An 11,449-nucleotide genomic window follows, 5' to 3' on the forward strand; every position below is an offset into this window, starting at 1 on the left:
TTGAATCTGCCTTGCGCGCCTCTATGGCGCCCACTCGATTGGCCCGTGCTGCTTGCTTGAAACGACACAAGGCAGACTCCATGGCCGGAAACGGAAAGAGGCGGCTGAGTCCGCTTGGGTCCGGCGTCCTGGCAGTGGCTGCCATCTGCCGGACAGCGTGGGGACGAAGCTCGTCTTCAGCTCTCCAAGTTTCTCTGTGCTGCTGCAGCGCCGGCTCCTTTGGATGCAGGTCGGAGAGGCAGCCAATCCGGGAGCCTCTTTCGTCTGCCCTACAGCGCCTGCCGCCTGAAAACCCGCGGCCGAGTCCTACCAAGTCCTAAGCAAGGTAGCAACGCACGCACTCACGCACGCAGCAGCGTGGGCAGTCTTTCCCAGGCTTGGTCAAACAAGTAGGACTGAAGATCTCGGTGACGATTCGCAACTCTCCTCGAGCCTCGTTGACACCACGCAATCCGTCTCGGCACAACAGAAAATATAACAAAAATGGGTGGCGGATGACTGCGCCTGCCTTGGGTTTGTGAACTTTGCTCAATCGGTTGGACTTATGCGACTCAATTTCCTCCAAGTTCGCCCCTAGATCTCGTTGGATTCACAAGGGCCCAACCAACACACACCAACACATGGACATCAAGAAGCCCTTTACCTCCCTCCTGGAGGACCAATCTTCCGGCCCCGGACCGAGCGCCTCGGCCCTCCGGCCCCTGTCGCCCTTCCGAACTGGCCGTCGCTCATCAGAAACTCGGAGTGGAGATGGACGGGGCACGCACGCGGCGCCGTCCCACTCGGGCCTCGACCTCGATCTCTCTCAAGACCAGGCTGCCCTGTCCTGCGTGTACGTGTTGGAGCTACCGTCCTTCTCCTGCGGACATACCCAGGCCTAATCATGCATGCAGAACCAAAGAAACATCGCAAGAAGATTGCGCCAGACACAGGTTCATCGTCTGGGCCGCCGTCAAGCGCAATTCATCCGTGCGCATGACTCCCCAGGAGCGATTAGAATGCCCGCTGCTCAGGTGCACGCAGCGGTTTCCAAACCACGAATCGATGCTCAAGCATCTTGCCGGCTGCAGATATCTCGCCTCGGGCGAGTATTGGTGTTATGACCATATGAGGGTGGAGCGCTTCGACGATCTCAGGTGCAAGCGCTGCCTGGGCCACCCCTCCAAGAGACGCAAGATGCTTTCCATGGCCAAGAACTTCTTCCATTCGCTCGGTCACAAGGCCAAGAAGCCAGCCGGCGTGGGATTCGACGACGAGGAAGTGATGCTTCCGCCACCACCGAGCTACGATTCCCTCAACATTCCCAGCGTCGACGGCACGGCCAGCGAGTTGCCGTCCACCGAGATCGTCGAAATCGACTCGATGGAGGTGTCCCTTTTCCAGCCTACCCCGACGCCAGGCCCCCACAACGTCATCAACCCCCAGGCTCTCCTGATGCCAGCCGTTCCTGCCCTCCCTGAGCTCGATTCGACCGTTCCTCCAAGCGAGCCCTTCATGCAATGGCCGCCGATGCCCGGGTTCCTCCCCACGTCGTTCTCAGCTGTGCCATCGTTCTCAGGTGGGCCGCAGGATGACGGTGCTTTCAGGGGCCCGGCTGCTAAGCCGATACTACAGCTAGCCACGGCCGGTCTTCAAGGCCGTCGTCAAACGCCACGGCCAGTTTTTAGGCCTGCTCCCAGCGTTCCGCGCAGCAAAGGTCTGGCCCCTAGCTCCTCGGTGAGATCGACGGCTAGCACCGACACCAACGCGAGCATGGCGAGCAACGGAAGTTCCATGATTTCGCCGGCCTCAAATTGGAGCGGGACTTGGTCAATGGCGTCCGGGCTGAACACAGGCATGACGTCCCCCGTGGACGGTGTCGTGGCTGACGACATGTTTGCGGATGCATTGAACGGCTACCAAGGCGAGATATGCCCCGATTCTTTGCACGATTTCTTCTCAGAGCTCCCCGCGGACATGCCCATGCTCGATAACGCGTGCGACATGGCTTCGTCCAGTGCCCTTCTTGGAGTCGACGCCCCTGTGCCTGCCAGCCTGTCATATGCGCCGGAGATCGTCCTGACGGACGACACAGCTCGGGCTGTGAAGATCGACGAGCCCGAGGTTGGTCAGACGAACACGTGCTGCTCCGAAACCAAGTCGCTGGTCAGCTCCGCGTGGGACGCTCTGCAAGAGCACATAGTGTCGTCCATGGTGAAACTCCAATATTACAGGGAGAACTACATTGCCAACCAGCTCAGCTCCATGTCGATTAGGACGGTAGCAACAACAGGGCTACGGACGCTCCGCGCCCTCATCAACGGCCAGCAACCCTCTTCAGCGAGCGACGCGCTTTGCTTGGTTCATCTCGTCTACGCCTTCTCCCTGGTCCTTCATGAACAGGAAACATCCGCCCGTTTCAACGACCTCTTTCTTCGGTCTCTAGCATATGCCAATGGGTTACCGTCACACGACAGGAACTTCTACCGGCAGCTTGTCATTAGTATATGGCAGCCACCAGACCTTAGTGAAGCCCACATTGGGCAACGACTGGCTGGGTTGGCGGATAGGTCAGTTGGGCTGTGTCAGAACGCCAAAGGGAAATCCCCAGAGACATATGAAGGAAGGAGTGGCTGGGGCAATGATTCTCTGCTCATGGCAGCGCGCGACTTCCTTGATGGTACGTAAGCCTATCTCGATACTTCCGTGAATCCTGGCTGACTCTCAAGCAGAGCTTGAAATCAGCGTCGTTCTTAACCAAGGTTCCCTGCCGCTCGATGTGCAGGTCTCTGATTTGAATATCACGCATCTGAAGGAGATGAGCCCGGGTGGCCACGTAAACGGAGCGCTACTGGCAACGGCAAAATACGTATTAGAAACGCTTTCGCAGGGGCTTGGCGATGCTTGCCTCACGAACAGACTTGGAGTTGTTTACGGGAGACTCGGCGATGGCTCCATCTGCAGCGTCCGAAGGATCGAGCTCGAGGTGCTTCAAGCTGGCAAGGTACATCCTCTTGTCCAGTTCGCTTATGCTCAGCTAACCGGAGATTCAGAGTTGCCTACCGTCCACGAAGTTCTTCAGCAGCTTCGTGCCCAACGTCAGACAACTATGCGACCAGATCTACGAGCAACATGACGTGGGAAGGGCGAAGCGTAATGTCTACCACGGACTTGGCGTCTCGCTGATTGAGAGCTTGATCCCAGAAGTCGATAACTCGGGCGCCAAAGCACCTGAAGCGCAGCTCGACGACCTTGATGCATTCTTTAATGACCTGACCTCTGAGGCGGGCAATACAACCGACGCGCTCACAGACCTGCAGCCGGCAGTCCCGCACACGTTCAAATCCGATGCCAGCCGCGCCCAGCTTCCCACGCCGACAGCAACGTCGTCTAGTAGCGGCGGGACGCCGTCCAGCGCCCAGACGCCCGGCCCAGCAGCCGCCGAGCAAGCAGAGCAATGCACTACGTTGAAAACAACATCGGAGCAGCAGCAACCGCCGGGGCAGCAGCAGCAGCAGCAGAAAGTGGAGGCCAACTCGTGCTGCGAGATCTGCGGGTACCGCCCCAAGGGCGACCCGCAGTGGTTCAAGGGCAGCATGGCCAAGCACAAGAAGCTGCAGCACAGCACGGAGCCGCCCAGGATCTACAAGTGTCCGTACCCGGGCTGCACCAGCCAGTATAAGAACCGGCCGGACAACCTGAGGCAGCATCAAATTGAGAAGAACCATTGGCTGGCTGGCGATGAGAACACGCCGAGGCGGCCGAGCAAAAGGAAGAAGGTGGCCGAGGGGGAGTGAATATCAGGGAGGGGAGGGGGCGGTGGTGGGAATGAGGTAGGTTGGCTTGTCGCGCTGCTCTCTCATGTTCTTTTTTCCTGTCTTTGCTTTGGGCGGCGTTTGGGTTTTGGAGCGCCGAGCGTATTTCGTTCTTGGGTTGTATAATTCATGATACCAAAGGGCATGGCAAGGCGTTGGTGGTCACTTGGAATCGGATTGGATTTAGGGATAGACACAGGTCAAAGATCTACATGATGGTTGGGCTGCTACATAGTTGGCGGGAAGAGGGCGACGGTATATAGTCCAGCTCTCGAGGCAGATACAGCACCTCAGCTAGCTCATCTAAGCATACATGTTGGACAGCCTAGGGGCGGGTTCCAGGGGTTGAATGACTTATTTGCCAACCAGCAGAACGAACTGACTTGTGGATCAAGTACGATATTCTGGAGTGTCTCGACAACAGCTCTGTGACCAAGATGCGCTTAACGTCTTGGATTATCGCCCTTTCACTATTGATTAGCAGGGCTACGCATACACCGCGACCATGTATTAGTTTTCGTTCTAATCAAGTTTTCGTTCTAATCAAGATTGTTTCGTTGAACCGAGATCAATCTTAGCAGATTCGACGAAAGGCAAACATTGGGTGAACTAGCGAGCATAACAGGACAAACAATGGAAACTTGCCCCACACTGCAGTGGTTTTGTTTTAATATTGACTTCACTCCTCTGCTGCACTTCCCCGCTGCGTTCTCACAAACTGGAACAATCATCCCAGCAACGGCAGGTTTGAGAAATAAACAAACGGTAAAATGGCATCCATTCCACATATCACAATTCTCGGGTCCCTCAACATGGACTTGGTCGCTTATGTCCCGCACCGTATGTTCTTGACTTCCTAGCACTTCCATTCACTGCCACCCTTCATCATCCCTGGCCCCACTCTTCGCCTATTCCAATTCCTTCTTTCCACCGTCCCCCCTTGCTGATGAAAATGTGATATTAACCTTACCTGGTACAAATGCTAGACCCCCTGCCAGGCGAGACGCTCACAGCAGACAGCTTCGCCACGTCGCCCGGCGGCAAAGGCGCCAACCAGGCCGTGGCGTGCGCCAAGCTCTCGCGGGCGAGGAACCATCACCATCATCATGATGTTTCTGGCGGTGGCGGTGGTGCGACAGCACACGTGAGCATGGTCGGATGTGTCGGCGCGGACGGGTATGGCGCGCAGCTGCGAACGAACCTGAAGGGGTACGGGGTCGATGTCGCGGGCGTCGTGGAAGCTCCTCATACGTCTTCCCCTACCCCTATGGAGACGGGCGTGGCGCTGATTATCGTCGACAAGCCGACGGGCGAAAACAGGATTGTGCTGTCGCCCGGCGCGAACCATGCGCTGCAGCCGGGCGATTTTGTCACGCTGGACAGGTTAAAAAGGGCTGGCGACGGCGGGCGGTTGCCGGATCTGCTGATCATGCAGTTGGAGATTCCGTTGGGCACGGTGCTGGCTGCGCTCGAGGCTGCGAGGCGGGAGGGCGTCGACGTGCTGCTTAACCCGGCGCCTGCCAGGAAGCTGCCTGACGAGGCGTATGTCGGGCTGGTGCACTTGGTGTTGAACGAGACGGAGGCGGCGATTTTGGGAGAGGTGGAGGAGAGCTTGCTGGAGGAGGAGGCTGGGTTGGAAAAGGTGGCGGGCGGGTTTATCGAGAAGGGGGTGCAGAACGTGACTGTCACGCTGGGCGGGCGGGGGGCGTACTACATGAGTCGGGACGGGAGGAAGGGGCTTGTGCCGGCAGAGAAAGCCAAGGTGGTCGACACGACGGCCGCGGGGGACACCTTCGTGGGGAGGTATGCGCTGGATGCGGTGAGCAAGAGGGACGAAGCGTTTGACATTGAGGCGGCTGTGAAGAGGGCGAACAAGGCGGCAGCCAAGACGGTCGAGAGGGCGGGCGCGCAGGACTCGATCCCGTGGAGGGATGAGGTGGAATAGGCAGGGGGGGATGAAAATACGAATAGGTCCAAGTACGACAACTGAGGGAACACAACGGATGTGCCGGGATGGTCAATCCCGCCCTTCAAGCTTTCGCAAGCATCATGTCACTGAGCCACTCCGTTGGTAAGAGCGACGAGTGGCCTGTGTGCACACCGTCGCCTTGGGTCGAAAGCAGTTTGTTCGCAAACCTGTGTATCGTTCCCGAGCTACGCTTCCCTCTCCCTGCCCTCAATCCAAAAAGATGGACGCCAGGCCTGCAGACCAACCTAGGGATTCACATACAGCGGCTCCCGATTCCAGCCGTCCGACCTGATGAGAGGCTTGACGGCCCTGAAATCGAACCCGCCGTTCAAGACACGCAGGTTCAGGGGCTTGTTGTCAACATGAGTGGCGCGGAAGTTGCGGACAAACTCGGGCAAGGCGGCGATCTCGTCATCGGTCTGGTCTGAGTTCACCTCAGTGGCAATGTACACACCACACGTCCTGCAGAATATCTTGCGCCAGACGCGGTGGCCAAAAGCGTAGTAGGTCACGTTCTCCCGGCCGTGAATAGCGAGCTGGGCAGAGGTGGGGTAGATCCAGACTTGGCCGCCCTTGTGTGCTTGTCAGTACGTTGTTTAGGATAAGATGGGTGGACGGTGTCAAGCTGCATACCCGCGCACAGAAGCTGCAGTTGCACTCAATGATTGGTCCTTTGTAGGTACCGTTTTCGAGAGAGCCGTTGACTCGAACGGCGGTGGTCACGGCGCCGCAGTGGCAGCTGCCGTAGTACGTCTTGCCGTCCTCGAAGCCGGCCGGGGTGGGCTCAACGCCCAGGAAAGCCGGAGCCACATACTGTGGGTCAAACGTGTCGGCGTTGAACCTGATGTTGCCAGTCAGTGATGCTGACAAATTCCGTTATCAGTCGGCGTCGGGTAAGGGCACGTACGGCTTGACCTCTAGGCCCCAGAGGTCAAGGTTTTGAAGGGCTCGGACCTAGGCCATGTCAGCAACAGTGGAGAACTCCAGTCTCTTCCCATACACTCACATTGACGCCCACTTTCGGGAACTGGTCAATGGTGGCGATGACAGTGGTTCCGCAAGAGCCGCAGAACTAAACAGGAGTCTATCAGAGGCCATGCCATCGATGTAATGGTTCAGGATCTCACCTGGTGGTCCACCTTCTTCGGACCAAACGAATAGTGAACAAGCTTGCCCTCGTCCTTGATGACGGTCAGGGGCTTCTCCACCCACAGGTAGCCTCCCTGTCGTTTGCTACATATGCTGCACTTGCAGTCGCTCAGCGACGTGATTTCAGGAGCCTCGACCTCAAAGACGTACGCGCCGCAGTGGCAGTTGCCGCGGTACGTCTTGGTGGGTTGCTCTGCCTCTGACATGTCGTCAATTGGTCAGGAGACGACAACAGAGTACAAAACGCTGCTGGATACCGACAGCTCAATGGTAAGGGGATCAATTGACTCAGTTAAAGGGTGTTTCGTTGCTCTCATCAGCTGAATGCAGACTGGCGACGTTCTGACGCCTTATATGTCTTGAGCTCGGCAATCGGGACCCGACGGCGATACAAGAACGCGGGCGGGCGGCCGAATTCATGCCGATGATGACTTGCATGAGGCTTTCGGGTCCTTTACTGTACTTAGAATAGCACGGGTTTCTATCATGGGCGCGTCGCGTAGCCCGGAGGAGATAAGATAACCTCGCCCCACGCGACATCACGTGGTATGAAACTGTTGGGAATCGGAAATTGGTGATATCAGACGAGGAAGGTATCTTCGTATGTTGGATTTGGCAGGTGGTCAGGGAGGGCAGTTCAGGGGTGACTAATGGCTTGGCACCATGATTCTCAGGATCAGGAAGAGGCCTGCAACTTTGGAACAATACAAACACTAGGGAACATAATCAAATTGAGCGGTTTCCCATCTTTTAGTGCCCAATTGCTATGTTGCAGTCAATTCGTGGCTGTTGGCTTTCCAATAGTATAAGTACTTCGTACAACTTTCAATCTAACTCGTTATGCTAACGTGTGACGGCACCTGCCGTCGAGGGTGTTACGCAGATAGTCATGTTGGAAAGTCGTGGCACTGGAACTTCGGACGCTCAGCTGCAAGTGCCCTGCTGTTGGATGCATGGCTGCCCAACTGAGCGTCAGGCAACGTGAGGGGTAACCAGGGCGCTGGGCAACGAGGTCAGGGCGATTCCCCCTTCGCTGGAGACGTGGGAGAAGAACAACCTTCAATCAAGAACATCTGGGATGCTCCGAGTATCTCAAACCCACTGTTGTAAGCTCCCATCATCTGTGTGATCACCGTGGAATCGTGGCTGTTGGCTTTCCAACAAGTCAGTTGCGCCCACCCCGTGACAAGCTTCAAGGCTATATCATATATTTTAGATAGTTAAAGCGACCTATATAAGCAAGTTGTTGGAAGTCTAACAGCCACGTATCTACGGTATCTCTAGAAGGAGCGCTTACAATATAGAGCATGCAGAAGCTGCTGTGATGGGCTGAGCCCATGATGGCCTCGGCAACCCTCGGCCGTGGTATCATGATAACGTCATCCTGAAGCAGGCATTGTCTGTGTGTTTCGGAGCATATAAGAGCTGCCCTCTCTTCCTGTCATCTAGTTCTCTCTTTTCTTCTTCTTTCTCCATTCGAGGCAAACTCGTAGAGTCGTCACCAGCTAGTTGCAATATACTCCTGGGACCGTTACAGCTGCAGAGCTGGCAGTATAATGATTAAACTTTAGATGTTTGGTTATCTGATAGAAAACCTAATACTCATCGCATAATTTCTGATATCCCTGTCTACCTCACCTCTGAACTGACCATTCTCGCTGCCTATAAATCTAACGTTAATACAAATGGTCTATATAGACGGGCAATCTATATAGGCAAGTAGTTTATATATATCAGTGATCCATATAAATAAGTAATCTGCTTTACTAGATTTTTATTGAACCATACATAAAAAGATTCTAAGTACTTAGTAAGCGCTACTAATAGTTTCTTAATAATCATTTGTATTGTCACGGGTCGTGACAGTGTGAGGTTCATGTGCGCAACTCTTGGTTCGACTGGACAGTTCGAACCACGATCCCTCTTTTGAGGGTGTTACGCAGTGGTCAGTTGCGCCCACCCGTGACATGTATATAGCTTGACTGAGATTGATAAGGTAAGTGGCACGGCCCCCACTATGAGCCCTATACTTGGGCAATTGGCAGGCGAGACACTATGGATTTCATGGCGAAGTGACATGACTCGCAATAGAGGGAGGATATCTGGAGAGCGGGGAACTCAGATTGAAACTTGGAACTTCCTACGACAGAAGACACCAACCCCAAGCTTTCAGCAAGGGGCAGTTAGTTCTGCTGTCCAGTCGCAACTTGAAGTTGAAGACCCCTCATAAGTTGACGCCCAAGTTCATCGGGCCTTTTCGGGTGTTGGAACGTGTTGGTTCGCTAGCGTACCGCCTGGCTTTGCCTCAGCAATATTCGCGGATTCACGATGTGTTCCCTGTCAGTTTGTTGGAACCCTGGCATGGTCAAGTTCAGGGGCAGGAGCAGATGCCAATGCCAGATCTCGAAGATGACGAGGAGTGGGAAGTCGAAGAGGTGCGCGATGAGCGCCGAATTGACGGCGAAACGCTCTTTTGGGTCAAGTGGAAAGGATGGCCCTCAGAGTTCAACCAATGGGTCCCTGAAGAAGACATGCAAAACGCGCAGCAACTGATCACCCTGCTCAGGAGGTCGCAACGCCAAGACCCAGAGATGGCAGGAAGACGAGAAACCAGCGAAGAGGAAACGGAGCAACACCGCTACGACGCCGAAGCAGTAGGAAATGCAAGGCAGTCATTCGCCGGGTGCCACCGATTTCCAGGGTATCTACTCAGGCAGAATTCCGCCCACGGCGCCCGAAACACCAACAAATCTCACTCCATGCACGCCTTAACCTGCGCGAGAACAGGGATATTCTCTGCCACGAACCCCTCATACTCGTCTTCACCTTCCATGTACTCGCGGATTACCTCCTCGATCACGGAAATGCAGGCCTGTTTCGCCTGCGACCAGCCGGCAAAACCCTCGTCGCCATGACGGAGACGAAGGAGGGCGGCAAAGTTCCAGTGGGCGATGTTCTGTAGCGACGCGTCAGCAAACCAGCGGCGAGACCATGGCGAGACACGACCTACGAGGGCGACACGGGCCTGGCGCTCAGGCTTGTTGGAAAGCGTTGGACGCGGACCGATGAAGCCAGCCGTAGTGGCGCGGCGATCGTTGACGATAGTCTCATACTTACGAACAATCTCCTGATCATGGTCAGTCGCGAAACATCAGCGAGTTGGCAGGGGAACGTACGACAGGAGTCTTCTTCTCGCCGGTGAGACCATGCTCACGGCGATGGGCTCGCTCATTGCGGTCGAATGCATCGATAAGTGCCCGCGCAGCACTGGCGAGTCGGACGCGATCCTCCGGCCGAAACTAGAAGCCGTCATCTTCGTCCTTATCTTCCTTGGCGCACAAGACGCGAATGCAATGGACCAGCGCAGTCATGTCCTGCTGATCCCCTATCATGGCTTTAGCAGCCTTCGAAGTGTCAGCTTATCGCCAAGAAATCGCCAGCGAAACATACTGGAAGGCAGCCCGGATCACCTCTCTTCACGCAGAGGGTGCACTTAGTCAGTGACTTGCCGATATCGATGCGGCAAGTAGACTCCGGTGGGTCGGGGTCATCTTTGTCCGAATCCTTGAGATCTTTGCGCATGCACTTGAGGCACGGATTCTTCTCGTGCGGAGCGAGGCGGTAGAAGTCCATGACGACGTATACGAGGCGGATGCGTAGCGAGACTGGGGAGAAGAGATGGAGCGACGCATAGGAAGAGACAACCACGGTGATGATGATGATGCTTGTGGAAACAAAGGCTTGAAAGGCAGCAATCACTGGAGGCATACCGTGGATGCGATGGTCTGTGCACACAGCATTTTGCAGAGGTCTTGAGTTTGACTCGAGGTCGAGTCGCATGGAAGGGGGAGATGAATTGTCACGGGCCCCACTATGAGCCGTACACTTGGGCAATTGGCAGGCGAGACACTGTGGATTTCATGGCGAAGTGACATGACTCGCAACAGAGGGAGGATATCTGGAGAGCGGGAGACAGATTGGAATTTGGAACTTCCCTCTCTCGGGGATCAGTCAGTTGGTTAGTGGTGCACGCACAATACAGTCGTTTTGCCTGCTGCTCGTTGAGGATTCGGTGCATCTTCCTTGATGAGCCTGTGTGTGTCACCTTACAGTAAGCCATTTGCCTATATAGGTCACTAAAACAAAAAGCGCACTCTATACTTATAGTCTTTTAGTGAGTCATCAGTGAGTAGCCTATGCGTCTACTATCCTTTACGCATTATAAATGCGCATTCTATAAGTTATACTAACATTAACGTGATCCACCATTGACTCGGACACCCCATTGACTCGGACACCCCATTGACTCGGACACCCCATTGACTCGGACACACCATTGACTCGGACACATTTTCCCCCACCATAACCACCCAACGTCAACACGCGTTTTCTCTACCACAACAATGTCCGACAGCTTCCCAGAAAACCGAGTTCTTCTCGCGATCAATGCGATTCGATCAACACCGCGCTTGAGTATCCGACGCGCCGCAGAGATATACAATGTCCCCAAGTCGACAATTGCAGATAGAATGAAGGG

The 11,449-nt window shown here is 55.1% G+C and overlaps 5 protein-coding genes across 5 annotated transcripts; 3 read left to right on the forward strand and 2 right to left on the reverse strand.

The window, feature by feature from the left end:
* Nucleotides 1-310: 310 nt before the first annotated feature.
* On the forward strand, nucleotides 311-3,791 carry N657DRAFT_647909 (uncharacterized protein). The gene is made up of 4 exons (XM_062793417.1): nucleotides 311-832; nucleotides 894-2,659; nucleotides 2,712-2,983; nucleotides 3,033-3,791. Exons 1-4 carry the CDS (start codon nucleotides 621-623, stop codon nucleotides 3,774-3,776), a joined length of 2,994 nt encoding a protein of 997 aa, XP_062645486.1. The 5' UTR covers nucleotides 311-620; the 3' UTR covers nucleotides 3,777-3,791.
* A 731-nt stretch (nucleotides 3,792-4,522) lies between these two features.
* N657DRAFT_673484 (Ribokinase-like protein) lies at nucleotides 4,523-5,739 on the forward strand (the record flags this gene model as incomplete). The annotated part of the gene is made up of 2 exons (XM_062795691.1): nucleotides 4,523-4,634; nucleotides 4,781-5,739. The coding sequence occupies exons 1-2, from the start codon at nucleotides 4,565-4,567 to the stop codon at nucleotides 5,737-5,739; spliced, it is 1,029 nt and encodes a 342-aa protein (XP_062645487.1). The 5' UTR covers nucleotides 4,523-4,564.
* Nucleotides 5,740-5,873: 134 nt separating this feature from the next.
* N657DRAFT_116887 (uncharacterized protein) lies at nucleotides 5,874-7,340 on the reverse strand. The gene is made up of 5 exons (XM_062785800.1): nucleotides 6,891-7,340; nucleotides 6,770-6,835; nucleotides 6,671-6,717; nucleotides 6,397-6,604; nucleotides 5,874-6,335 (listed from the first exon to the last, which is right to left on the reverse strand). The coding sequence occupies exons 1-5, from the start codon at nucleotides 7,116-7,118 to the stop codon at nucleotides 6,009-6,011; spliced, it is 876 nt and encodes a 291-aa protein (XP_062645488.1). The 5' UTR covers nucleotides 7,119-7,340; the 3' UTR covers nucleotides 5,874-6,008.
* Nucleotides 7,341-9,664: 2,324 nt separating this feature from the next.
* On the reverse strand, nucleotides 9,665-10,680 carry N657DRAFT_682781 (uncharacterized protein; the record flags this gene model as incomplete). The annotated part of the gene is made up of 5 exons (XM_062796510.1): nucleotides 9,665-9,868; nucleotides 9,923-10,039; nucleotides 10,089-10,211; nucleotides 10,272-10,316; nucleotides 10,363-10,680. The coding sequence occupies 5 exons, from the start codon at nucleotides 10,678-10,680 to the stop codon at nucleotides 9,665-9,667; spliced, it is 807 nt and encodes a 268-aa protein (XP_062645489.1).
* Nucleotides 10,681-10,767: 87 nt separating this feature from the next.
* On the forward strand, nucleotides 10,768-11,014 carry N657DRAFT_647916 (uncharacterized protein). Its single transcript, XM_062793418.1, has 2 exons — nucleotides 10,768-10,823; nucleotides 10,885-11,014. Exons 1-2 carry the CDS (start codon nucleotides 10,786-10,788, stop codon nucleotides 10,997-10,999), a joined length of 153 nt encoding a protein of 50 aa, XP_062645490.1. The 5' UTR covers nucleotides 10,768-10,785; the 3' UTR covers nucleotides 11,000-11,014.
* The last annotated feature ends 435 nt before the right edge of the window (nucleotides 11,015-11,449 follow it).

Source organism: Parathielavia appendiculata, assembly GCF_033297405.1.
Source record: "Parathielavia appendiculata strain CBS 731.68 unplaced genomic scaffold N657scaffold_11, whole genome shotgun sequence".
Lineage (NCBI taxonomy): Eukaryota > Fungi > Ascomycota > Sordariomycetes > Sordariales > Chaetomiaceae > Parathielavia > Parathielavia appendiculata.

Bases quoted from the DNA above. Each gene is read 5' to 3' on its own strand.
- N657DRAFT_647909 (XM_062793417.1), top strand. From the start codon at position 621: ATGGACATCAAGAAGCCCTTTACCTCCCTCCTGGAGGACCAATCTTCC. The intron at 2,660-2,711 runs GTACGTAAGCCT...ACTCTCAAGCAG, and splicing joins AGCGCGCGACTTCCTTGATG to AGCTTGAAATCAGCGTCGTT. The intron at 2,984-3,032 runs GTACATCCTCTT...CCGGAGATTCAG, and splicing joins AGGTGCTTCAAGCTGGCAAG to AGTTGCCTACCGTCCACGAA.
- N657DRAFT_116887 (XM_062785800.1), bottom strand. From the start codon at position 7,118: ATGTCAGAGGCAGAGCAACCCACCAAGACGTACCGCGGCAACTGCCAC. The intron at 6,836-6,890 runs GTGAGATCCTGA...ACTCCTGTTTAG, and splicing joins CGAAGAAGGTGGACCACCAG to TTCTGCGGCTCTTGCGGAAC. The intron at 6,718-6,769 runs GTGAGTGTATGG...GACATGGCCTAG, and splicing joins TCCCGAAAGTGGGCGTCAAT to GTCCGAGCCCTTCAAAACCT.
- N657DRAFT_647916 (XM_062793418.1), top strand. From the start codon at position 10,786: ATGAGCCGTACACTTGGGCAATTGGCAGGCGAGACACT. The intron at 10,824-10,884 runs GTGGATTTCATG...GGAGAGCGGGAG, and splicing joins CAATTGGCAGGCGAGACACT to ACAGATTGGAATTTGGAACT.